Here is a 27,657-nt window from a genome sequence, read left to right on the forward strand (position 1 = left end):
TAAATTGAAACTAAAAACCGAGGGATATGGAAATAAGTATATTAATAACACAAAACTATTCCAACCTTAACTTATGCACATGATCATGCTATTTTTCATGCTTTTCAAGGACTATGCAATCCACAATGTCTCTCGAGTTCACGTTCATCCCGTTCGCCCACGCCTCTGATAGATTTTGGACTGGGAATGCTGTATTTATATCATGGCTGTTTCTGCTGCAGGAACTGCTCCTGACATTTGCTGACACGTTGCCCAGAAGATCCTACTAACAGCACAGAGATTCAGTTCTCTCCTGTTACTCAGTTAGTTTGCAATACAAAACAACATCTGAAATGGGCTCAAAATTCTGCTGGGGCATGGATGGAGTTATCTCCTTTTAGAGGCTGGACTCTTAAAAACAGCTGAGATCCTACACAAAATTTGCAGAAGCTACGTTAGCAGCTATGAGATCCTGGATTTCAGAGTTAAAAAAGCAGGATTCGTTATTTCCGATAAAATGCTGGATCCTGGAGCTCAGTTAAAAACCAGCAGCTTCACATTAATTAATTAAAAGTCTCCGTGTATCAGTATAAATGGTGTTTGGGATCAATCTCATGTTTAATTTAAACAAAAATGTCAAGCAATTCTATCCTGTATATTGGACTAGGGTAAACAGATGGGATCCTGGATTTTAATTAAAAATAAAATGAGATGCCAATCCTAGATATTGGGTAAAACGAAAAAGTCAATTAATCTTTAATCTTGGATTACATAACTGGAAGCCGAATCCTAAACAAGCACCTGGGTTTTGGATCTAATCTAGTAACTAGATCTTAGATCTTGTGTAAATACACCACGATCTCAGATTTAAACCAGCAGCTAGGTAAAAAATATACCTAGCTCGATTGTAAAAATATAAACCAGCAACTAGATCCCGGGATCTTGGATATATACAAGCAGTTGGATCCTGGATCTCAGATGTAAACCAGCAGCTAGATCCTTTCTCTTAATTATAAACCAGTAGCTAGGTTCTGGACCTTGAATATAAAAAGGCTAGATCCTCTGTCTTGAATTTAAACCAGGAGCTACTGTAACTCCTAAAGTTCAGCTCCAACTTGGAAACTGGATCCTGGATCTTGGATTAAATCCGACAACTAGATCTTGGATTTAAAAAAAACAAAACTAAACAAAACAGCAAATTCCTGGATCACAGGTTTAAAAAAAAAAACACAATGAAAAAACAGAAGCCAGATACTGGATCTTAGACAAAAACCCAACAGCTAGGTCCTGGATCACAGATAAAAAAAAACAAAAGCTGGATCCTTTAGGGCGACTGGGGCTGAGGTGGTGAGTGGGTTGTCGACTAAACGCAGGGTTGGCGGTTCGAAGTTTCCCGGCCCACATGACTCCGAATGGCAGGCTGGCAGGCTAGCACCTTGCATGGCAGCTCTGCTGTCATGGGTGTGTGTATGTGTGTGTGAATGAGAAAAAGTGTAAAGCGCTTTGTAGGACCGCTAAGGTTAAAAAAGCACTATATAAGTACGGACCATTTACCATCCTGGATCTTAGATCAAAAACCAACAGCTGGATCTTGGACCTTAGATCAAAAACAGCAAGATCTTGGATCCTGGATCATGGACCAAAAGAACAAAAAAAACAAAATCTGCATCATGGATCTCAAGACAAAGGCAGTAAAAATGGGGAAAAAGCAGATTCTGGATCTGAACCCAAAAGTTGGAACGATGCTGGATAACAAACAGAAGCTTCTCTGCAGTACCAGTTCTCAGTATTATCAGAGTTCAGAAGAAAGACCAGCTGCTTAGTATTCAGTCAGTAATGACAATAGTAATGTTGCATCTTACTTGACATTTTGAAAACACTCCTCGCATCGTTCACATTGCATCACTCGTGGAAAAGAAAAGCGAACCTCGCCGTATTCCTGAATAAACTCTTGCACACAAACACACACACACACGCACGTGCGGTTTAACAGAATAATCAGCAGTCATTTTGATTAGCTCTGGAGACGCAGCATCTCATTTCAGTACACAATTAAAAGACAATCAGTACATGCATTATGGGACTTGAATGCACGCTTCATTTCAAGAGCTAAATCATCATTTTTAAAGTATTAATTGAAGCATCATTCTCTAATAGGCTCATTAGCATCATGGTAGGTGACAGCTGGTTGATGTAGAATAAAACAATGTGCATCATGCATTGCTTTTTTATATATAGTATGTGCGTGTGCGTGTGTGTGTGTGTGTGTGTGTGTAATATATATAATATAGTATTATATGCCTCATCACGTGGATGCTGCTTTGTGGTCAATAAAATCCCTTCAATGGAGACAACATGCTGTTGTATTAGCAGCAAGTACTGCCTGAGTGTGCAGTGTTGCACTGTTTCTTGGCTCATCCTTCAGTAATACAACTGTGTGCAATTTTATTGAATCATAAAGTCCCATAAAGAGGTTCTATAAACTAGCTTTCCGTGAAAAAAGATGGACCAATTAAGTTCCAGATCTAGTGTATACAGTATACTCCAGATGCATGTTACATGTACATGATCATGTACAAACATACTCATGTTTCAGGCGTCTTTCTCTGTGTGTGTTGGCTTGTTTATGCTAATACGTTTGTGAGTGGGGTCTATTAAAACGTCCATCAGTGTGTGAATGAATGTTTTTTTCCTTTCCAAACATGCACCAATGAAAGACCATTTACTCCTCCTCTAATTCCAGATCCTTAAATATAAACACTTGATTGAGAGTTCAGGGTTGAAATTTCCTCACTGCTACCACTGTCGCCTCCGCTTTGTTCATTAGGGATCTAAAATGACGTCCAGATTTCAGCAAAGCTGTCTTTCGTTGAAGAAAGATCACTATTCAGAATTGGTCTCGGTAAAATTATTATCCATCCTCACTAGGAAAGAGCCTTTAACATAAAAAAAAAAGCCAGAGATTGTCACAGAATGCAGCGTCTTGACGTCGTCAGATCCTTACCTAATTTACATACTACAACTGGAATTGTTGGGGTGCCAACATTTTTATATCATCATATTGCAGGAAACAAGATACTTAAGAAAACCTTTCATGGTTGAAACAAAATGGCGTTAAAATAAACTGTGTTCCCATGTGAATGTATGCGTGTCTGTTCGCTCCATTTCAGGAATTGATTGTATACTGTAGTTTTCGAGTAGAATTAGGTAGGAGTGGTGTAGGAATGGAGGAGTGGCTTGTCTGAGACGGGTGTGGGGACTGAAAGTGTGTGTGGAGTCCCCAAAACATTGGGTTTATTCAGTGTTTGCTGCATTGCTGCTTGACAAATTCAGTGCTTTGACGGAATTTTATGAAGAAGACCAATTACAGCATGAGTCCTGACAGTCCCCCACCACGTCGGCTGGATCTGAAATGACGACCTCCATCTGTTACACACATCACTGAGAATATTTTTAAGCAACAATTGTAAAGCTCTTGGTCCTCGTTCTGTAGGAGTAAGCAGCGCTGACGTGAAGACGTGAAGACCCGAAGACGGCCGTGTTTAATGTGGCAGGCTGGAGACCTAATTTAATTCTGGACGTTTCACTTGCGCTGTAGTGTGCGCGCACACACACTCACACACACTCACACACACACAGCTGCATAATGAATGCTTACTCAGGGACCTTTCGGCTCGACTCGCTCACCTTTCCATCTTCACTGCCCTTTCATCGTCTGCATCCTTCAGCACTGAATATCAATCGTACTTCTAACGGTGACAGATTTTTACTTTTTTTACAGTAGAAAAACAGTGGCCTTCGTTGCTTGATCAAAAGAAGAAAAAAAAGTACACCCTTTTCCATGTACTCGATAAACCAAGGAGTCTGTTGTTTCCTTGTTGAAGCACATGCTCGTTTTCTTATACGGTCTTTGAACCACGTGGTATTTTTTTTTTTACACATTTCGTCATAAACATTATGAACTATACGATCTGCAGAACTTTCGTGTACAAACCCACCAAAAGTCCTTCTGGTTGTTCAAAATGGCCGCCCTCATAACGTTCCAGAGTTTAGCTATGCTAACGGTATTATTTTGGTCGTGTTTACAGATGACGGGAAGTCATACTACATCCTAAATCACCTCTGTGGGACATCACAGAGGAAGTGGAATGCGTTTCAAGGTAAATCTTTAGGCTGCCGTAAAGATTTTAAGCGAGACCGGCTTTCATTTCTTGCTAGCTACGTTAGCCTTGTAGCTCCAGGGCGAATCTCGAGGCGAACGTCAGACATCTGTCATGTCTCGGCTGAACACTTGCGAAGGCCTGGGAAAGTACGAATTTAAAGGCAGGACGTTTTCTGTCATCTTCAGGATAGAAGGATTTACGTTCTGCGGTTTCTTGGTAACGTGGAAAAACTGGTGTTTTTTTTTTTGTCTTAATAATGTCAGAGAAAGAGAGACTGGTGAGGAAACGACTCTTTATAAGTGTTATAACGTAAGACAGAACAAGATCTAGTGGACGTAACACAACCTTTAATGTAACTATAAACTGATAAAAAGCTTGATGTGTCGCTAAAGTAATAATCAAATATTGTAATCATTGGCAAATTTCTGTACTAGAAGAATAAAGCACTACTTTTCACTCTTTGACTATTTTCAGGGTGATGACAGTAACTTCACTTTGCTTCGGGCTTCATCGTCACACCACCCCCGTCGTTGCTTGATTATTTTCCAATAACAGCACGTTCTGAAGTTAACGAATAATTAGCAATAAAATAGAACATAAAGTCTGGAAGATAAACATAAAGTCTGGGGGGGGGAATACATCTGGAATGCTGATTTGAGTAAATTTCTTTCTTTAACGCTGATGACCAGGATATGTGACGGAACAGGCTTGAAATCCGTTCACTGCGGTCCTCATATCGGCAAACCTGCCGGTCGTCATAGCGCTCTAATTGAATTACAAGCCAGCAAATGATTCCAGCTCCTCTCAAATAACTAATTACGTGAATAAGGCCTACTTTTCTGGATTACTTTCCAGACGTCCGTCACGTCGACACGTACTCAGGCTGTCAATAGCGAGATCCGTTACAAAAGATCCTATACTGATTTATTTCTCGTTCAGCACTGGTGAAGAAACTGCAAACACTGAAGCAGGAAGAAGAGAGAACAGGCTCTGTTTATCCTGGAATCAATGAGCTTTGTGTTATATTTAGCATAGCCGGCGCTAATTCTGCCTGGTGACAAAGCTCGGCGGGTGATGGTGTATTGCAGAGGAGTTTTGGCTCTGTGAAGCGAACGGCGGTTTTATGAATTCGCTCACTCCACTCACTACCACCGCGTTTATGGACGAGACTTCTCTGTCTTTATTAATAGCTTTCAGAGCAGCAGGGAAGATTATGTAAAAAAAATAATAATAATAAATCAAGTATCTAATATCTATCTGGCTAATAAAAACTCTCAAATGCCCTATCGTGTGCAAAGAAAAAGCAGTGGAGAGTTTTACGTAATAGCCAACAGCACGGGGTGATGTATTTTCCGTTAAACTCGACAGCTCTTACATTTCACACCCTTTATATGCCTCACCATCTTGATGCAGCCTGATAGGTCCTTGAATAACATCCGCACTATTTTCCCGTACACACCGTAGACCTACTGTACATTCGATCATTTCTGCTGGAGTGTGCGTCATCAATCGCCTTGCACCAGATTGTTTTTAAAGCAAGGTGAGTTCTGGACTTCCTCTGCAACGTGTCCTATATTTAATTCATATGCCAAATTAGTCTGGGTTTACGCTCCACGTTTAGAATACAGATCGCTGAATGTAGTTACCGCCGGGCATGTTCTGTTATAAGCTCGGTAAATAAATCTGAAACGCTGATCAAACATTTATGAACGGCATTAACGAGAACGGAACGGCCCAGAACGGAGCGCTGCTGTGCATCTGAGTTTAGATTAGCTCAGGATAAATCACTTGTCCTGAAGTAGCCCTGTGTTCATACGGTGTTTTGCAGATTTTGTCATTTTTTTTTCTTTGCTCGAACATGCCTGATCCAACTAAACACCTGCCAAACAGGTATGCCTTAAGTCAACGTGGGTGTGTTAGTGCATCGTGGGTGTGTTAGTGCATGGGAAACACTCAAATGTGCTTCAAGGCACATCTTTTAGTCCATTTGAGGAGTCTGAATCGGAGCGAAATGGATTCTTTACCATTTGGTTTCACGATACGCATAATTAAACCAACCAGAAAGCAAAGAAATGTTGGCTGTTTATGGATGAAAAGGTCCTCATAAAATACGGCAAGTATACGTACACAGAAATCACGCACGAGCCGTATGGACGAGAGAAAACATAGGTTCGGACACGCACTCGTGGACTTGCCATCGCTCCTGTTTCGTCTTGGGTGGATCCCTGATGCCGTCTCGACAGCTCTATTACTCTCGAAATGTTGTTCGAAATGAATTTAACGAGGAGAGGAAATTGTCTCAAATCTGTTCCTTGTTGGAAAGTTCGGCAAGTGGCCACGTGTGTGACGTTAAAGTCTCATGCACGTTACGCACTTCCGAACCGAAAGTGGAAGTCAATAAGGCTTATTGAAACCCTGGCGGGGGTGGGGTGTCCCAATTAGTTCCTAGCTCCCTAGTTCGGGAATCAGTATATCGTGTACACGAGCTGGGGCGCTGGTAAGGACCCTGGCTCATTACACGTTGATACACCGATGACTCGATTTCTCGGCGACGTGATTACCTAACCGTGTTGTAAAACATCTCGAAACATTAAAAACATCAAAATATTTACGCGTCATGTAAATCTGTTCGCTTAATCAGACGTGTTTCTGTCATAGTACTTCAAGCAGAATCGTAGGCTAGCTAGTGGATTTATTATTTTTTTGAATCATTAAATGCTTAAAAGTCGTTAGGCTCAAACTATCCATAACTAGAACGTCAAATAAAGTTCAAAATGGTATTGTGGGATTTTTTTTCAGGGAGGGAACGTTTCAGTGCAAAGGAAGGATTTTGCGATTGAGACAGCCCTTAAAATGGCTACTGAACTAGGGATCTGATTGAGACATACCCTGGGTCTTTTCAAAGGCTTTGGTGTGTATATATGATTGTCATGTAACTTCTAGAATTGGGCTCCAGGTCCGGGATAGGCTCCAGGTCCACTGTGATGCTGATCAAAAAGCGCGTAAGGAAAATGAAGACCTTTTTACTACATAGCTAATCGAATAATTAAATTTCAGCAAGATCAAACTGAACTCCACAGAAATCAACACTGTGTTCCCAAAGACTCCGTGCTATGGTGTTGTACACCTGTTTATTTATTGAATAATTGAATACGAGCTTTTCCTGTTTACTGTAGTGGCGTTCTGTATCTTTCGACTTTGCCTGGCCTTGCAGATAAGGATGTACTTCATTACCGCTGAGGATTATTTTTTGCAAATAAACACAACCATCTCTCTGACCTTCCAAATTGAATTAAAAAAAAAAAAAAAAGATAATTAACAAAGCAGCTTTAATTTAGTTGATTAGACCTTGTGGACTATAGGGCCGTACTCTGATGAGGGGAAAAAGTATGGATCAGAAAATGGAAAAGCTTCTTCAAACCAAGAGCTCTAATAAATCCCCCTAACATAGCTGTACAACTTTAAAAAAAAAAAAAAAACGATCATGTATGTATTATTTTTCCAACTTCAGGAGATTTATTCTTTCCTGCTAACATGTTAGGCATCTCACTAACAGCGTAGTGGCAGGAAACCGTCCACATATGGCCAATGCTGAAGAAACCCACTGTATGTTACATAAGCTGTTCTTTCTTCGATGTGTAAGAGACGTAAAAAGCGGGAGCACATCAGCTGCTCGGCTGCGCGAGACGCGGACGAGAGGAAACCGCGGCTCATAACAAGCCACGGGGGAATCGCTGCCAGACTCCACACGGCCATTAACTCTGCTTTATTTATTTATCTATTTATTTATTTATTTATGAGCCTTCATTATTTTGTGAGATGAAAGTATGTTCATACTCATGTAACTAGCACATGGAGGGCCTCTTCTGCGTACGATGCTTAGCGCTGGAGCTTGAGTAATATTAATGCACGATACCACTTGTAAAACAGAAAAAAAAAGAAAAAAAATTGCAAAAGCCCCTGAGTCGAGAAGCTTCAGTTTAATATACGGCTTTGAAAAGCTCTTTATATTCTGGCTGAGCGAATAATGAAACTCAATTAGAGGCGATCGTATCTCCGCCGTTAAGGTACTCGCTTAGTAACTGGACGGTTGAGGGTTTAAATCTGAGATATACACATTAGATTCCTAGATAAGCCACAGTGTGTGTGCACTATTAAAACCGCCAACACGGGCCTTTCAAAAGTATGTATTTAAACGTGTTTTTGTTTAAATGTTACTGAATCAAAGATATTTTTCCGGGTTTTTTGTCTGCGAAAAAATTTCAATCCCAAATTTTAAGTCTACAGCAAACTATAACCTCATACGCTACATTCAATACATCTATAACTGAACTTCGTCCAGTAAATAGCCTAGCTAGCGACTAGCTTTAGGCTGTGTTCACTTTAAAATTACATTAAACCGTACTGTTTGTCTTTCAATCTTGCATTATTAAGACATTTAATAATAGTCAAGAATGCGAATTACTACACAGATACGAGATAACTACTTAACTTCATTTTACCGCTGAAGCCGCCGCCAGTTTGAGCGTTTCCGCATGATGTTGCGGCGGTCATCTGGTACAAGTCGGAGTTCTCAGAAAATTCCTAGTTTCCAAGTTGCGATTACGAGTTCTAAGAGGACGTGAACACTTTTTACAAGTCAGAACCTCGTAATTACAACATGGCATGAATGCAGCTAAAATATCGGGCAAGGTAACAAAGCTAGCTAATGTTCCCAGAGTTAGCACATGCACGAGCTAACGCTTATAAAGTTACTCTTAGTGCTCCAGAGAACAATAGGAACAATTATAAATATCTTTTTCTAAATAAAGTACTTTTATTTTATAAAAAATATTATGAACTAAAAATGAAAAGTTTGATATAAATACCATCCTTGCTCTCGTTCTCTTGTTAGCAAACCGTTGTATCTGGGAAGTTTTGCAACACTGTTTACTCTTAGTTCTTAAAATCATTCAAAATATAGAAAAATACACATTTTTATAACTTAACCTCAAGTCTATAACAAACTATAACCTCGTAAGCTAAACTGAGCCACTAACTAGCTATCTACCAAGCTAACGAAGCTAGCTAATGTTTCTCGAGAAAGGGAACTCTTAAAGCAATCAAATAAAACAATATGGTGGTAATGGGATCTCATGTTTTAGGTGCAGAATGATGTCAAAATTCTTTGTTTGTTTTGGTTTCTAACATGTACGTCTAAAATCCAAACCCCAGACGAATGCTAGGCGCTTGAGGAAAACCTCTACTCATATCTATGCTAGGATTAGATTCTGTGTCACTTTAGTTTTATTTTGTTTCTGATAAAAGCTTCCAGTTCATTGCTTACAGAATCAGGCTGGAGACAATTAATGCAGAAAGTCTCACACGAGAAACAGAAAACGAACAGCGGGGCAGCTGTGGCTGTTAGCGTTAGCGTAAGCTCATTAAGCCTCTCATGTCAGATCAGTCAGCAGAAACGGCATTAGACTGCCGTGATTTGTAGCCTGATCGGCCTCCGCAGTGAGAGTATCTCAATAAAAATCAGCAGTAGAAGGAGTCTCTCAAAAAAGTAAGATAATTGGATTTCACCTCAATTTGGATGAAATCATCTGCCGAACGATTAAACATAAATCTTCGATGATGGTTCTAATCAAATAGCTTAAGTTATTAGCTTCTAACAAATCTTTAACTCATGGTAGAAATGATCGTTTCTGGCAAGTGTATAGCCACAAGCTAAGCATTTAAATTGGTGAAGATATAAGAAAAACAATCGAGAATGGAAAAATATAATTGGAACTATTTTATCATCTGAATCACGTCTAACGTCGCCTCCTGCTGGAGTCTGATGCCGGTGTAGATTGACACCCAAATTGTGTGCTGAGGAACAAATTCAGCTTCAATATGGAGCTCCGACCGGTTTTAGCTCGGTGTATTTTTATACATAACGGTCAGTGCATCACTCGGTGTTCGAAACCACATCAGTCACTCTGTTTGAAATCACCCCATAAGGTCCTAATGTTTGTGATGCATTTTTTGGAAATATTTCATTAAATCAGAGTATTTAACTGGAACATATTGTACCATGGTAGACTAACAGGGCAGAGGTACAGTAGGAGGTTTATTTAGCATACAAATTGAAATGATCCATTATCCAAATTTAAAAATGTAAAGGAAGAGTTCCAAAGACGTTCAACAATTAATAAACACGGCCGAAGGAGAAATCAAAGAATAAACAGATTTTTAAAAATATGCGTGAGCCAGTCAGAAATAACAAAAGGATGAGAACGTTTCGCGTGGCAAGGCTTAACAATGAAATTGATGACTTGGGATGTTTAAGTACTTAAAAACAGGGAAGTGAAAAGGTTATTAGAGGTCACACTAAAACTCTGAAGACTGCAAACTCTGCTGGCGGGGAGGAGAAGGGTCCTGAGCTCCCCTTACGATAATACTGAACAATTTATCAATGGTTTGTCACTACAACTAAAAGCGATTAGCGCTGCACAGTTCATGTTTAAGAAATGAGAGTAATCTGCTTGGATTTCCTTCATTTGATATGAATAAAATATTTTTAAAAATTTAAAAAGGTATTCGCATTAACCCCAACCAAGCCTCATCTTTCATGTCTTTTTTTTTTTTTTAGAAAGTAGAGAGCGTCCAATTAGTTGCTCTTTTTATTTAATTAAAACCTTCAAAAAAAAAAGTACAGAACCCAAATTTCAATTCTTCTTCTAGTAGAGGGAAGGGTCACTGCGAATAAATCCAGAGTTCTTCTGACTGATCACCTTTAATTCCATGGTGAAACATTTTTATTCCAATGGGCGTGGTCTCTTCCAGGTTGACCCCGCCTTGATCTACAGGACACAGTGGCTCACCGAATGGTTTAAAATGAAAATGATGGAAATCATATATGCTATGGACTTTCTTACTCACCACATCTCAACCAATCGAACACTTTTGTGAGATTCTGGAGTGGTCTTACCATAACCATCATCAAAACGCTTTTCCATTTGTCCAGAATTCTCATATAATTGATGCCAAGATGTTTTGAAGGTGTTTTGGTGTCTCATGGTGGCCTGACACCTTAGTAATGTACTTAATGTTTAGCAGCGAGAGAGAGAGAGAGAGAGAGAGAGAGAGAGAGAGAGTATACTGTATTCTAATGCTTACTTAATGAGGTGGAAGTTTCTTGGCCGCACTGAATTCCATCCTCGTTTGTCATTTTTACTTAAACAGTCATATTAGAGATGGGCATCATTGCCTTTAAGTAATGTGTTTGGCCCACAGGGAATAAAAAAAATCCACAAGTTCAGTTACTTGAGTTTGCCTAATGAAGCTTAATGCACCACATCAAATGGTCATCAGTAAAATTACTCCGTTGACTAATTCGCACCAGGAATTAAGCTGAAAGTTTCATAAGCGGTGACCGCCCATGATTGCATCATCAAAGGAAGATAAATACACAGGCACAGTGTCGACACAGACTCGTTCATTTTATTGGATGTAGAAATACATATACACAGATGTATCGATTTATCTATTGACTTTATAGTGAACGAACAATTTTTTCGATTTTTCCACCATTATATTTGGATCCATCTCAAACACCAGTGAAAAAGCTGAGTTTTAAGAAGTACCTAGTGTAGAGAGAATGTTTAAAAAAGTGCATCACAGAAACATCACTCCTGTAGCTTATTCAGGTAGATTATTAGCAGCTAGGACACTGTATGAATAAACATACTCACATAAAAGCCTGAGAGAAGGACCTAGGATACGGTTCGAGCCTTTTACTGTATAACAAAGGTCTGTAGCAATTGGAGAAGGTGGTCATTTGTTTTTCATTTATTAACTCCGAATCTGAATACGTCCCAGTATAGCTAACTTAATGCTTTGTTTTGTTACCCAATCATATAAATGTTCGTTTATAAACAAACTCACTGCTCCTTTTTCTGTGACACTGTATCCGTTCTCAAAAACCATAATGACTTTCAATAAGTCTTCTAAGGGCTTCAAATGTTTCTTCCAACACCTGATAAGAACACTGACCACAATTGTCGCTTCTGATAAGCAATCTTACCACTGTTCTGTGTTCATATTCACGAAAACATGAATTATTATCACAATTCTATTAGAAAGCCTCCTTTGAACTGTAACTTGAAGCAGCGTATGCGATCTGTGCACGTAAACAGGTCATCAAACCTCGTATGCATCTCATATAGCCCTTTTTGTACACCATGCAGTTATGAAACATTTTCTGACATTAAATAAAAATATATACTTTACATAGAAGTTTAAAATACATATGCTTGCATTGTTATCAGTGCACGACGAACATATAATATAACTTTCGCAATAAGTTAAGACTTCTGTACGTTGTTTTGAAAAAAAAAAATCAAGCTCTTGGTCCAGTTACACGATAGTCTGATGTCTGTGTTTTTGGAGCCCGGGATCATCGAGGGAATAACCGTCGTAAGAAGGACCGCTGGAGTATCGGCTAGAATTCACCTCGGGAATCTAGAAGATAAGGACTCGACATTAGCACAGGACTGATTTTGATGCATTCAATTAAGAGTCGTGGTATCAATTGTGCACATGTACATTTATTTTGAACTGTTACCTGAATATTGTTGAAATGATTGTGTCGCTGGAAGCCGCCGATGGTGTACACCCCGTCAAGGTCAGCTACTGTAAAAATATTCAGATCGAGTCATTTCTAAAAATCCACAGTTAACACAAAATACAATACAAAATATGTCATATATCGTATTATACCCCTCTACATCGATCAGCCATTAAAAATAAAACCTTCAAAGTTGATGTGTTGGAAGCAGATAAAGTGGGCAAGCGTAAGGATAGATGACTCAGGGCATCTCCAAAATGGCAGGTCTTGTGGGGTGTAACCAGTATGCAGTGGTTAGTACCTAGCAAAAGTGGTGAACCGGAGACAGAAGGCAAGCTTGTGGAGGAAGTGTGATGCTCTGGGCAATGTTCTGCTGGGAAACCTTGGGTCCTGGCATTCATGTAGATGTTACTTGATGTTACACGTACCACCAACCTAAACATTGTTGCAGACACCCCTTCATGGCAACGATATTGCCTAATGGCAGTGGCGCTCTTTCAGCAGGATAATGCTCCCTGCTTCACTGCAAAAATGGTTCAGGAACGGTTTGAGGAACATAACAAAGAGTTCAAGGTGCTGACGCGGCCTCCAAATTCCCCAGATCTCAATCCGATTGAGCATCTGTGGGTTGTTCTGGACAAACAAGTCCGACCCATGGAGGCCCCACCTCACGACTTACAGGACTTAAAGGATCTGCTCCTAACGTCTTGGTGCCAGATACCACAGTACACCTTCAGAGGTCTTGTGGAGTCCATGCCTCGATGGGTCAGAGCTGTTTTGCTGGCACAAGTGGGACCTACACAATATTAGGCAGGTGGTTTTAATGTTATGGCTGATCGGTGTGTATAGGCTACTGATCTGTTAGATGTAAAACTGATTTATCGGAAACTAGAAAGCACAGAAAGAGCATAAAACGACAGAAGGTAAGCACATTTGACCAGTGGATTATGGGAAGAACCTGATTTTAGAGACTGATTTTAAAGACCTTAACACTAGGAAATGTTCCTGAGAAAGTTTTGCAGCATCTCTTCAACCAGGTTCTAAACGTTTGATTTCAAGTAAAATCTACTTATTCGTGAAATACATTTTGATAGTGTGAACCTGCTTTCCACCATTTTCGCCAAATGACAATACCATACTTGCTAACTAATTCAATAAAAGAGGATTTTTATGCTCGTGATTTGAATCTCTGCTGTATGACCAGAAATGAGCGACACGCCCATCTCCCTGTGGCTCCTGTGCATTCCAGTGCGCCTGTGTACGTGTGTGTATGTGTGTGTGTCTCACCACTGGGACTGTCTTCAACATATCCAAAGTTCTCCCGTACCCGTCCTCTCTCAGTGTATGCGGCTTGCGCTACAGCGCGTGCTCTACAGGGAAAATCAAAAGCTTTTAGCAGGTCACTGACACGCAAGTGAGAAAACACACCCACCCAAGCACCAAGTCAAGACATGACAATATATAAATAAGTCTCTGCAGATTGATACCAAACTTTCATTCATACGTTTTGTGCTTCAGATTATCATTGTGCGTTCAGTGTACATACCTCACTTCATCCTGATACCTTGATCCTGAAAAGCAGGAACGTAAGAGTTAGCTTTTTGTATCATTTGTATCTAGTGGCCTGTAGGATGTAACGTAACGAACAAATCATCATGTTTTTGCTTCAAATGATATCATTAAACTCTAAGGTTTCTTTTCTTCAATAAACCATTTTGTAAAATAGTAAGGAGTGTCTGTATTAAATATTTCGGTTTAATTTTCAGTAAGTATTATCATCTGCAAAGCACGTTTTTGTTTTTTGGTGCAAATGTTTCGGGGTTCAGACTTCAGGAGGTGGAGCCTTGAGGACAGAGTGACAATGAACTATGTTAAGGAAAAATGCGATGCTGCTCGTCCAAGATGGCCGCCCTGATAACGTTCCGGTTGGGTTATTGGGTTGTACCATTATTAGGGATAGCTGATATGATATCATATCATATATATGATACTTGGAGACCTTTAAAAATTAGTTTGATGATACTTTTATTTACAAAAATAAATTAACACTGAAAAGGCAGAATTTTTTTTTTATTATTTTTTTTTACATGTTACAATTATACAATTGTTTTAGGGTTTTTTTGTTTGTTTGTTTTTTAAACACAAAAAAAGTTATAAAAAGACATAATGGCACCCACAATCTCTCAGAAAACTGTACTGTGACACAATTCAATATTATCACAATATCAGTATTATCGTCATATTGCCCAGCCCTGGTGATGATGTTATATGGGAGGGCTAACATCAAATATCTATCAATGGTTCGAGAACAAAACTATCAGGTTTGAGCAAAGACGTATCATAAATAGGCTAAAAATAAATCACGCATTGGGTGTGTCCCTCTGTGTAATCACCTCGTGGATCTACAGTCTGGACTAGAAAGAAATCAGCCCCAGGATCACTTCTCAATTGTTCTTACCATTTGTGACTATTGGTGATGGTGTTGCACTCAGTTCTACAGAAGTCCAAGACATTTAAGCAAATAATGTGATGTGGACGCCAAATATTATATTATATTATATTTATTTATAGCTTTATATCTCTGGCTGGTAAAAGACAGATATAGAGTGCTAATCTAACTATAGCCCTCTTATACTGAAGGCCTAACTGAAGGCTTCATTAAACTTTTATTATCCATTGTACATTATGAATGACAGGCAGCGAACTCACTCTTTTTCCTCCGCCTCCTACAGCAGAAGATGATGCCGATGATGAGGAGGACTAAAAGTGCGGCCAGGCTGAAGGCCACGGTGATCGCTATTAACACGGTCCGGTCTATGGGTAGCGGCGGCACGGCCTTCTCTGCAACACGGAAATTGAAATATTCACGTGAATAAATTCAAGCAATGTAGCTAATTAGTTATGCTACGTGTTCATTTAAATTACCAGTAATTGCCTTTTGAGATGCATGACTGAATATTATCTTTGTTGACACATGCAATATTGTTATCATTAGGCCTCATTTATCAAACTGGAAGGACTGTGAAGGAATTTATTCATAAATTGTTCGCAAGAAATACGATGTTCATGAAAATCCACTTAGTTTGGAAAAAACCATTTGTGTTCTACATGAGCTGTGTGAATTTATAAACTGTACATATAATGAGACTAATCTCAACCTCATTTGACTGGCTCCAAATCGAAGAGAAAGTGGTTCCAAAACAAGTCCGTAAATTAAGACGAATAAGGCTCGACATTTCACTAGGGAAAAAAGTAATGGCACCCTGCAAATGAGGAAGATCTGGTAGCTGAAGCATCCCAATGGCTGAGCTGCGTTAATAGAATATTTATCTTATTATATTGTTTTCTGCTCTCTGTAAGCTTTGCCTTTTATGGAGTTTTGTAGGTGTGATTAAATGTAAATCAGCTGTGCCATTTAACACGTTTGGTAGTTTACAACTGATTGGCATTTATCAACATACATACATTACTACGAAAGATCGATAAACGAGGCCCGTCGTGTTTTTAATATTCATTATTGCAAGTTAGAACAGTTCGATGTAAAAAGATTCCTTTGTCGGATCCTGTTTTACATCGCATAAGCCTGTACGCTGTAACGTCTCTTACGGACGGTCAGGAAGACGGTGCTGATTTCAGGCGATGGGAGAGTAGAAATGGTCGCCAGACAGGCCACGGAAACATTGCTCTTGGCGGTGATTTTGAGAGTGCTGCTGGAGTTCATGAGAGTCCCATTTGCCACTGAGCTCGTGTTATAGAGCCCTATATCCACCAGTGTACCGTTCACTGCCCAGGAAAGCTGCGCTGCAGGTAACCAGCCTGCTGCCAGACACTGGAACGTGACCTGATCTCCTTCTGTAGCTATCCGGTTTGACCAGGTAATCGCCACTGTGCCATTCTCTGAGGACAGACAAACATTAAATAGGCGTTACAGTGTATTCGTTCTTCATTTACATTGAGTCATTTGCAGGATTGGAGATCGAGATCAGGCAGGAATTAATCAAAGCACAAAGCTGATAAGGAAGCCAAGAACACAAACTGTTTTGCTCGTTTGAAACACAGACGCAAGCCTCTGTTAGAAAATCAGCTTACACATATTTATACCTTCACAATAATAACTGCAGATATTCACAGGAGCACCACGTGTCCTTGATGTCAGTTAGTCAGTAACGGCCATTTAAAAGGGTTCTTTGACGTCATTTTTATTTCAGCCTAAAACAGCCCTACAAATTACAGTGGCATGTGTGCCCCCGTGTAGGCGTAATCACTTCAGGATGGACCACACTGCAAGATCTAAGTCTTTGGTGGAGCACAGCAGAGTATACATATACAAACTAATAAATGAGCTAACACAGAACAGGTGGATACAGTCAGGTAACAAACCAATGCCAGAACAGGGGTGAAGACAGAACTGGAACAGAAACAATGGCTCGTGAAATTGTAAACAAGCACACATGATGTGAACCCAAAACAAAACAACACGAAAGCAACACAGTGAGAGAGGAGATTTTTGACACCCAAAGATGATAATTGGATGTCCCCAAAAAAAAAACATTTCTTTTTATACCACAACAATTTGTGAGCAGTTTATTTCAAAAAAGAACACTTCATACTTTTTGTCTGTTTATAGTTGCATTTAATGTTGTGGCTTGTCCATAGAATGAAGCACAAGACAAACTAGGTCCTGTTATTGCCTCTGTTGTTTCTCTCTCTCAAAGCGCTGGTCTTTTCCAATAATTATTAGATTTAGATTACATGGCACGTCCACCATGCAAGTCGTTGTGAATGAGCTGTTATAAAAACGATAACACGATACAATAAGCATTTATATAAACCTGTGATTTACCTTACAGCCAGCACTACTGTAAAAGCTGCTGTTAAAAAAATAATAAACAACACCTTCTGGCCAATCAGATTTGAGAAACAGCACTGTGATATATAACCTATAATAAAACACTGGTGTTCTAAACCGAAATGTATTGCACAGCACTTTCGTCAACGCAAGTTTTTTGGAAATGTGCTCTATTAATAAATCTTACTTACTTACGTACAAGTAACCTACTTAGTATTAAGCAATCAGGAATGTCATGGAATTTTTTATTTTGCTTTGTTTATGTTGGTTGCACCTTGAATTGTAAACAAAAACCCTGGCGAGCTCACGTCTCAGTGCTCTCGCATGCGACAGTTTCTTTCCTGCTCTTGTGTACACAAATCACGGCACGTTGCGCACATATTTAATGACTACAATCACTGATACTGCTCATATAGTATGATGTGGTATCAGATGTTGGTATCAGAGCAAATATGAGTGAATGAGCACAATAGCGGACTGTCACGCGACAGCATTATCAATAAGGGCGACTGTGGCTCAGGTGGTAGAGCGGGTTGTGCACTAATCATAGCGTTGGTGGTTCGATTCCCGGCCCACGTGACTCCACATACCGAAGTGTCCTTGGGCAAGACACTAAACCCCAAATTGCTCCTGATGGCAAGTTAGTGCCTTGCATGGCAGCTCTGCTACCATTGGTGTGTGTGTGTGAATGGGTGAATGAGAACCAGTATAAAGCGCTTTGGATTAAAGCGCTATATAAGTGCACCATTTACCATTTTACCATTTAGTATAGATGTGTCAAAGATATATCACAATACTGTTAAACAGGACAGTGTACGAAGAACTATAATGTGTGACCACAAACAGCAATTTTCTCCAGAGTAACCGTGATTTCCCAGAAGATGCCGGAAAGCGCCGAGTCATTTAGGAGCACCAGAGTAATACGTTTTTAACGAGAATGATTTCAGGAGCGCGAAAAGGCGAAATGGGTGAGGAGAAGAAAAAAAGCCACAACACACACTATACATCAATAAACAATCAAAGCATTCCAATACGTGTACAGCATTGCTCAAGAGCTACATCGGCGCTCAGAGATTTTTCATTTCAGCTCCACACACGACTGAGACGAGCTTAAGCTACACACGCACCACACACAGTTAATATCGCACGCCGCACTGAGCATTTGATTAGCAATGAAAGATCCATAAGCATGAAGAGATACAGTAGGCCCACTGTGAAGAATTGATTTTTTTTATTTTTATTTATTTCATCAGTCAGAAAAAATCCAGCTTTCGCAAATCGTATTTCAAAGAAGAGTCCATCATTATACGTTAATATAAACTCCAGATTTAAAAGTTTAACTTTGCAAAAGAGAAACATTTTTTCAAATGACCACGATGCTGAGATTTTTTTTTAAACCCCAAAACAATAGAAACCATCACAGAAATTCGAACGGTTTCCACTACAAATACCATTACAACCCATCTGCTAACCATTAAAACCATTACCATTTCTTGTCCTTAATGGTATCCACTAGACATAACGTGCCACCAGTAGAAGACGACAAATTACCAGTAGAGACCCACAGGGACCATTACAGTCTCTGTTAAAACCAATACAATTTCCATTATAACAATTACAAATTCTATAAGGGTTTCTATTCATTGTTTGTTTTTCAGCAGGGTCATTATATATATATATATATATATATATATATATATATATATATATATATATATATATATATATATATATATATATATATAATATAATTATCAGCAGCTGCGAGTTCCTTGCTTATTAGCGTGTCAATTGTTAGCTTAGGTTGTTAATTGTTAGCTTGTTAATTGCTAGCCTGTTATTAGCTTGTTCAAAGCTAGTTTGTTGTTGTTTGGTAATAGATAGCTTGTACTGTAACTAAAACATTTGATTTACAGATATGTTACTCATTTGTTCTTGTATTTCCCATCCAGCTCCAATTCTGAAATTTACCAGGAGAGCCTCAAACTTTCTTTGTAAAAACAAGTAAAAAAAAAAAAAAAGACACAGAAATGCTATTTTGAAACATTAGGGAAATATACCCAATGCTATCTTTTGTCTTTAGCTGGTTAGCTTGTTTAACTGTCAATAAAATAATTGTTACATATAGGAACTATAACAATTGTTAACATATTTCATTCTTGGCTTGTTAATTGTTTGGGCTTTTAGCTTGTTAATAGTTAGCTTGTTAGCCTCGTGCTGAAATACTCAGATTCTTCATAAAACACAAACCTTTAAGAAAACCATGTATCCATGTAATTACAGAGCACCAGCGTACACACACACACGGATGAATAAAAATAAGTATTGAGTTTGGTCATGGATCCTTTCCCACAGAAAACCCCAGATCTGTCCTTATTTAACTATGACCCGCTAAATGAAATCGACTCTTCGCTGCACCTCTGAAAAGAAGTAATGAGTTGGAAAATAGACTTCACTGGCAGCTAAATTAAGAAGCAGCTCACTGAAGATCGATACATTTTATTTTCTTACAGGTTATAGACAGTAATAAAGCCTTAGACGCAGTGTCTGTGTGAGCTTTCTCATTTCAGTAGAATCTCTCTCTCTCTCTCTCTCTCACACACACACACACACAGACACACGAGTGTCTTCACACGAATAATCTGTGAGGACTCATTTTTGTGTATAAACTTGTGTTCACACTAAGATGCACTTAGCCTAATGCTACGTTAGCTAGCTTGCCAGCAGGTTGAGCTAAAACTCTGGGTTTTAACAACACAACAAAATGGCTTCCTTGCTAGACCGTTATCTTGCTAGTGATCTCGGTACTGGTTTGAATAACAGGATAAACTATGTTAGCTATCTTGCTATCGCTATTATTGCTTGCTGACTAGCTTGGTTAATGTTGTTAAATTATTATTCTGTTGTGTACGGATAAGTGAACGGATAAGAAATTCTGGTGGTGATGTCGCCTGATAAAGTTTGTAATTGTAGTCTTGTTGTTTTGTTGGATTCGCTTATCACGTAAACATTCATACAGATGTTATCATTCAATATAAATTGTACTCACGCTGGACAGTCAGTGCAGCGAACACCACCAGACTTTTCTGCACCTGACATCCCACGTTTCCAGCATCGTTTATTGTGGCGCCCTTGATCATAAACTCCCATTTGTAGTCTCCTGCTGTGGTGTAGTTTGTGGCAAAGTAGCGAGTAGGAATACCGATCGGACCCGTGTTCTCTACAATATTAAGGACTAAGCGTTCATTCACTGTCCAGGCCATGACAGACCAGCCAGGTGCCGTCACGCTGCAGTTGAACCTGGCGTCAGTGTTTTGGAGCACCGTCTCCTTCAGGGGTACCACCACTTGAGCGCTCACGCCTGGAAAAACAGAAAGAGTCCTTAGCTGTTACCAATTAAGTCCCCCAAGTCCTTAATTATTAAAGACCATTTATAATGGCATTAAAAAAATCATTAACACCATCAAATAATTGTTGGTGATTAAGTAAGGAAGAATTGACGACGGGCCATTGAATTATTAGACAATAATGCACACCTCAGATCGTCTGTCAACCAATCAGAAACGGGAATTCAACTGATTATAAAGTAATGAATTCTTGTTTATTACCTTGTTAATCAATCGTAATACATTGTATAACAATAATACAACTGTATACAATAAGATAAGCAAAAAATAGTTGTTTTTTTAATTGTTAATTCAAATTGAACTCAATTCACTAAATACGTGAAGAGTTCATTGGCTGTAAAGTCCACTACCGGGAACACATTCATTCTTAGCTGATCTGGCTATTCCTGGAACCTCTGTTTCAGACTGTTAATGGTGATGATGCCATGAAACATCAATCCAGCAACTATATTTCACTCCATCCATCCATTTTCCATACCGCTTATCCTACACAGGGTCACGGGGGAGAGCTTGGAGCCTTTCCCACTCGGGGAACACAAGGGGGACAAGGCATGGGATAAATCACAGGATGCAGAACTAATCAGAACTGAGATTAGCCAATCAGATTGCAACTTTTCCAGGTTCTGAAGCTCGTCCTAGCTATTTGGATGTGAAAAAGGAAATCTAAGAAAATGTTTTGTCTCACGTACTCTGTGGGTGGAGACAAAACAAGGTGTACCAAGGTGAGACAAATAATAAGTAGAATGTAGTTGTTGGAACGACTCGGAGTGTCCATTTTCTCACACTTTTTATTTTCCTGTTAAAACTGCCAGTTCAGTGTGTTCGGATTCGAGCTTTAGAGTAGATGTAATGGTGTCTGTTACACTAAAGCAGAGCTAATGAGGCTGAACTTTGGTAGAGAGCAATAGTCCGAGCCATAAAGCTCACCGTTTACAAGTACATGCGTGTAATTTAGTCAAACAAAGTGACACACTGGGTGTAGCCGGGTTCTGTTTTCACTCGTCAGCAGATCTTTTGATTGTTAAACAACAAACTAACAGGCATGTTTGGTATGCACTCTGAGTATCGAGGTTTAAAGGCTAGAGTGAAACCTACAAATATCTGCATAGAAATATATAAAGAATGGCATATTCTGGGTCTGTTATGTTGTGGAGACATGCTTCATGGGAAATATGCTACGTGACAGGAATTGCCAAACATAGAAATTTTCTGAGACACCAATCTTTGGCATATTTGTTTACCATCATGCTTGTAAATCCATATTTTCATGTGTGTTTTCTTGACTTCTGTTGTTCCACTGAGTCAGAGCTGTTGACTCGATGTTGTTGACTGAAAAACTACCGATCGATAGCTAGTTCAGCGTGTCAGGAAAGCGAAAATGACTAAAAAACAACGTATTATTGTAATATTATGTTGCAAAATGAATGAATAAAAGAAAAGAGGATCTTGATTGGGGAAACCATGCTATATATTGAACAGGATGATGTCTTCCTGCATGTGCAGAGGTTTACCCACATCCAAACAAGACCATTTATGTGACACATGACCAATTTTGCGTTGAAATTAAGCGCATTCGTTCATTCGGTGGCGATTTTTATCCAGAACCACCAAGCAGATTTGAGCCCGTCAAGCCTGTTTGACAATCATGAGATTTGAATCTTCTGCTCTCTCGGCATCAGCGACCTCGTCAGACAGCGATCAGGCAGGTGATGTGTGTTAGCTGCCCACTTCAGAAATGCCAGACATTTTCAACCAGGTGAGACCTTTTAGAGTTCTGAGCGATCACAGCCCAGCACACTCCTCTACCTGAATATGCTTATATCACAAGGTATCATCACTGGCATGATGAGAACTATGTGAGGGAAAACTTTCACATACACACGCACACACTTAAAGACAGATCACCAGCTGCAGTCCTGATTTCTTATTTTTTAAGTCTGTAATGCTCGACTGGGTTCGTGCCACGTTTCCTCCAAATACCAAATATGATAAACCGAAAAGTTGTAGCTCTTTCATTCAAAATTGCAAAACTGCAATTGCATGAAATTGTTTTGCACGGTCTTCCGCTGTGATGTGTGTTGGTAAACGAGACCTTTTAGCTGTACTCATGTTCGACTCACGTGAATCAAAGAGGGCTTTGGCTGAATGCGTGTCGTGATGACGTGTCTTGGACCAAATCTGCGGAAATTTCGAAAAATTGCAAGCTCCTCCGAATTTGCTTGATTTTGCGTTCATTTCTCCGATTGCAAAATCGCTAAATCCTGGAGGGACTGGTTTTTATCTCTCCTCAAGTATTATTAAAGTTGGATACTTGAAGTAAATTAAATTTGTTTTCTTTGAGCAAATTTGCCATCAAATCTAAAGAAGCATGTTGCGCCAAGTTAGCATTAAGGTTGGTAAATTTGCTAGCTACTGTTGTTTTGTTTCGTTGTTAACTTAGCATCCGTTTCTACAGGGTTGGAATGTTAATGAATGAAAAAAGTCAAGTCTGGATGGCTCAATCTTGATGAGTTAAAATATTTAGTTTTACTCTTAAATACTTTCACTCACGTACATTTTTGGGTCTATACTTCGACATGAAACTACAGTCTAGAGTAGAAAGAAATCAGAAAGATTTTTAGACTCGACAAAAGGAGTTTCAGGAGTGTATTCATAATTCATGGACTGGAGATCTACCCAAAAGCATGAAACATGCAAAATATTTTCCTTTAACTGGCCAAGAGGTCCAAAATTCCTACTGGCACACTGCTGCCACTACATAAGGGTCTGTAATGGTAGCATTAATGTTGCAGAACATCATTCCTTAACTGGTAGTTCAGTAAAGCAACTTTTATTATAAAGAAATCTCAGAATACCATCTAAGATTTAATTTTGTTTTTGAGAAGTCTTCCTGTGGGCTATTGAACGTACACGCACGGGTTACACATTGTGTACATGTCTCGTTAATTATTTAAGGAGCCGTGAGGAAATAAAAAAAAACAAAACAATGAATTATGAATACTCACCCGCTGTGACGAAAAGCAAGACAGCCGCAACGGTGAATGTGTCCATGCTTCTTCAGAAGAGCTCATGCCAATATTCAAATCCTGAGAGTTTATAGAAACAAATTCAATGGGGGGAAATACTTGAATAATTGTACTTCATTACCATAAGTAAGTATTATATTGGAAGATTTACATATACTTCACTTAAGTGGTCGAGAAATTGAGTACTTGTACTCATTTCGCTAAGGCCCTCATCCAGCCAATCACTGTATGCCGTATATCAATAGATCGAGCTCCGTTAACATTTCAGTTTAACATCTAAGTAAGGTCATCAATGGAGAAAACAAAATATCAATTTCAGAAGCATGCCAATTCAGCATCTGCCATGACCTATACAATGTAGTTAGCGTTGGATTAGCCACCGGACTGCTGTGTGGAACTTGAAGATGATGACCCCTGCTCTACCTCAGTCCAACATTTCAATATGCTGAAGTACGCAAAGACTCGTATACAATACATTGACTCATAGAGGTGTCTGCTTGAACTCCCTAGAAGCTATTAATTCCATTTCATTAGAAAAGGCTTGTTGAGGAAAGTTTTGCTACTGGGTATATTTAACAACGTTAGCCTGTTTTCTTTGCTAATGCCAGGTAAGACTAGCATCGATTCCAGTAGCTAACATAACTGCTTAGCAGCAAGTCAGATTCTTGCTAATGTTAAATATGGGTTCTTTTTTTTTTTTTTTACAGCATATTTTACTTCTGATGAGTTCATCAGCAAATTACGTAGCCTACTTTAGTCATGCTTATGGCCATCAAAGTTACAGAGATTGAATGGTGTTTTCAGAAATAAATTGCATAATCGCTCAGAACAGGTTTAGGTAAGTAATAAAATTTACTTTTCACATGACACGTACTTAATTTATTCAGCTACAAACATTAACTTTTTACTTTTGAACACATTTAAAAGTAGGAACGTTTTGACTTGTCCTTGAGGACATGTACTACAGTACATACTTGATTACATACTTCCACTTTTAACTAAGATTTTGATACAGTATCTATACTTTCACTTAAGTAAATATTGAGATTAATAACAAAGTCAGATTTTGAAATGACCTTAAAATTAACCGGTTAAATCCTAGTGGGTCCAGTCTTTGTTCTTGTAAGACGGATATGCTTCTAATTAGTTTAATATTAAACATTGGGTTATTTATGTTACTTATTAAGAATAATCAATAAGTCAGGAGATTAAGAGGTTAATATAATCAGAAGTATGCAAGTTGGTTAGTCGACGAGGTGTTTTGTGGAAACGCACCATTGTCTCTTAATATGTAATACCTACAATAGGATTACGTCATGTCGTAAGTCTTTAACTAAACTTAAGCTTCATTAAGATTTGGTTCAAAATAGGTTTTTTAAAATATTATTTTTCCCAATATTTATCCAACTTGAAATCTTAGAAATCTCTTTAAACAGAATAGACTTACCCAAAAAAAATCAATCCAGAGGATTATTTAGGAACAAAGGAAAGCCACGAAGAGTAAAGTTTTCTCCTTCTGACTCATATCCGAGCAGACATGAAATAAAAGTTCTCCACTCGTCTGCTCTCATTGTGCCGAAAGGAGACCAAAGTCCAGCATTCTTCTCATCACGCACATGCAACAGGAGAGAGGTGTGATACCTGTTTTAACATCTCTGTTTTGCATGCAGGCCGGGTCATACCAAAACTCGTGGGAGGAACTTGTGGCACGGTGATCACTGAAATGCCAAAGTGCCTGAGTAGCTTGTCAAGCAGTAAGATTACTTTGCACTCATGAAGTGTCGTGTTTCCTATAAAGTTTGTATAATACACCCTCCTTTGGCATGTAAACACAGTAAACACTCGTCTCCCTGGCAATTAAACCCAACCTTATATATATATATATATATGTGTGTGTATATATAGCACAGTCACGTGTACAGAAAAGATCATCAGCAGGTGTGTACTGGGGACAATATGTCTTTGGTATGAGTCAACATGATGCTATTGTGTGCTAGATGAATGCATTAAACCCTGTAATTCCTCATGCACCACCCTCTCGTTCACAATGCAGAGAACCACACAAACATTTGCATGCCATGTAGTGATTTAAGGCGAAACCAACGCTCTGTGCAACTCGGCAAATTTTCAAGCCAAACCATTTTCAAACCAGTCGGACAGAAATCCTACAGAGGAACCTGAAGAATGAAGAGGCTACTATACGTGTGCAATGAAACACAAACTCAACATTTAGGGCAGCTGGGGTGTGTGGGGTGGCAGTTTTCAGCCTTCTCAGCTTCTCAACAACAGGAGATGTGCTGCGCAGTGTTTGGATGCAGATCAAGAGGCGGTAGTGTGCGTTATAAGTGTTACTATAGTGGTTTGGGCTCCATCTACAGGAAGAGAGCAGGTGTGAGGACATGAGGAGGATAAAGTGTGATCTCCTCCCCACTGTGGACAGCCGTGAGACCACGGCTCACGTCTTTGATTAGAGTCAGCGGGGGACTGAAACACAAGGTCAAAACACGACATCAGTGTACATCATACAAGAGGACGTGCTTCAGTTTTCATATCAGAAATCTATCGATGTTGCTTTTGCTATATGAAATGCAGACTTAAATAGACTGTGTGATACCTATCTGCCTTTTAAGATTACTTGTCACACCAATAAAATGTTGCTTGAATTCCATAACAAACTGTGCAGTAGTGTGTCAAATTATACAAGAAAGATCCTCTAACGATAGACCTGCGATTAAAGAAAATGACTACATTCTGCTTACATCAGTCATTGACAGATGGCCTTGCATAAATTATTCAAAGTGTCCAATGCCGTAGTTCGTTTACATTTCGCCATCACCACCGGAGTATCTGTAGCTGTCCTGTGAGTTTCATGTCTTCCCGCAGCTTTTAGACAAACTGTCTTTGATAGCAATCGTCCTAAATCGTCACATTATGCATTCTAAGACCGTAAGTCATCAGTTGTACAGTCTAAAATCTCAAAATTCAAATTTACACACATTTAGAGCTACACGGCTAATGTAGCTAAGCAATAATGGAAGTCTCTCACCCAAAAAAAAAAAAAAAAACCATTATTCATTGTTAAAATAAGTCCATTTTTAATGTTTAAAATAGAACTACATAATTATTTGCGTTGCATTTTGCTGCAATTTTACCTTCAAACGTTGGGGTCAGGGTCTGTGGAGTGGTAATGGGGGTGGGTGGAGGGGTGGGGCTGGGGGGGTATGGGTGGGGATGGGGGTGTATGGTCAGCGGAGTGATACCAAACCAGGCTGAAGTAAGTCCAAGATGGCGGTTCCATTTAGTTTTATTTCATATTTATGGATTAGTCGTAGAAGAATTGGATGTGGTTTGAGGAAAATATTTATTTAAAGATTTATGATGCAGTATACTTTCTCCAGCGCAAAACTAAACTAGGAAAATTCAGATGCCAAACTTGTCTTGGTTGAATAATTGCCATTGAGAATAAAGGGGAACATTTTCTACATTGGATTTTTGGACAAACTGTTCCTTTATGACTTTGCAGCAGTTACGTAAGAGGCAGAACGTTTATATTATGCATGAGGCCCAAACAAATGATATGTGGGACTTCCATACTAATAAGGCTTAGCATTTGTTGCCCTCTAGTGGCTGAGGTACC

General features: G+C 39.2%; 1 protein-coding gene across 4 annotated transcripts; it reads right to left on the reverse strand.

The window, feature by feature from the left end:
• Window positions 1-11,594: 11,594 nt before the first annotated feature.
• igsf5a (immunoglobulin superfamily, member 5a) lies at window positions 11,595-25,854 on the reverse strand. 4 transcript variants are annotated; one of them, XM_053645992.1, is made up of 9 exons: window positions 25,468-25,854; window positions 24,000-24,080; window positions 20,637-20,948; window positions 16,345-16,635; window positions 15,448-15,579; window positions 14,285-14,309; window positions 14,026-14,108; window positions 12,736-12,803; window positions 11,595-12,632 (listed from the first exon to the last, which is right to left on the reverse strand). In XM_053645992.1, exons 2-9 carry the CDS (start codon window positions 24,043-24,045, stop codon window positions 12,528-12,530), a joined length of 1,062 nt encoding a protein of 353 aa, XP_053501967.1. In that variant the 5' UTR covers window positions 24,046-24,080; window positions 25,468-25,854; the 3' UTR covers window positions 11,595-12,527. The 4 variants fall into 4 exon arrangements, with proteins under 4 accessions (XP_053501967.1, XP_053501971.1, XP_053501970.1 ...); XM_053645996.1 differs by lacking the exon at window positions 25,468-25,854 and adding an exon at window positions 24,183-24,557; XM_053645995.1 differs by lacking the exon at window positions 25,468-25,854 and adding an exon at window positions 24,178-24,557.
• Between the last annotated feature and the right edge of the window lie 1,803 nt (window positions 25,855-27,657).

Source organism: Ictalurus furcatus, chromosome 16, assembly GCF_023375685.1.
Source record: "Ictalurus furcatus strain D&B chromosome 16, Billie_1.0, whole genome shotgun sequence".
In the NCBI taxonomy this organism is placed as follows: domain Eukaryota; kingdom Metazoa; phylum Chordata; class Actinopteri; order Siluriformes; family Ictaluridae; genus Ictalurus; species Ictalurus furcatus.

Excerpts from the sequence above, each read along its gene's own strand:
- igsf5a (XM_053645992.1), bottom strand. The coding sequence starts at position 24,045 with ATGGACACATTCACCGTTGCGGCTGTCTTGCTTTTCGTCACAGCGG. Across the intron at positions 16,636-20,636 it reads CGCTGCACTGACTGTCCAGC|AGAATGGCACAGTGGCGATT; the intron begins GTGAGTACAATT and ends GTCTGTCCTCAG. Across the intron at positions 14,109-14,284 it reads AGGTATCAGGATGAAGTGAG|AGCACGCGCTGTAGCGCAAG; the intron begins GTATGTACACTG and ends TTTTCCCTGTAG.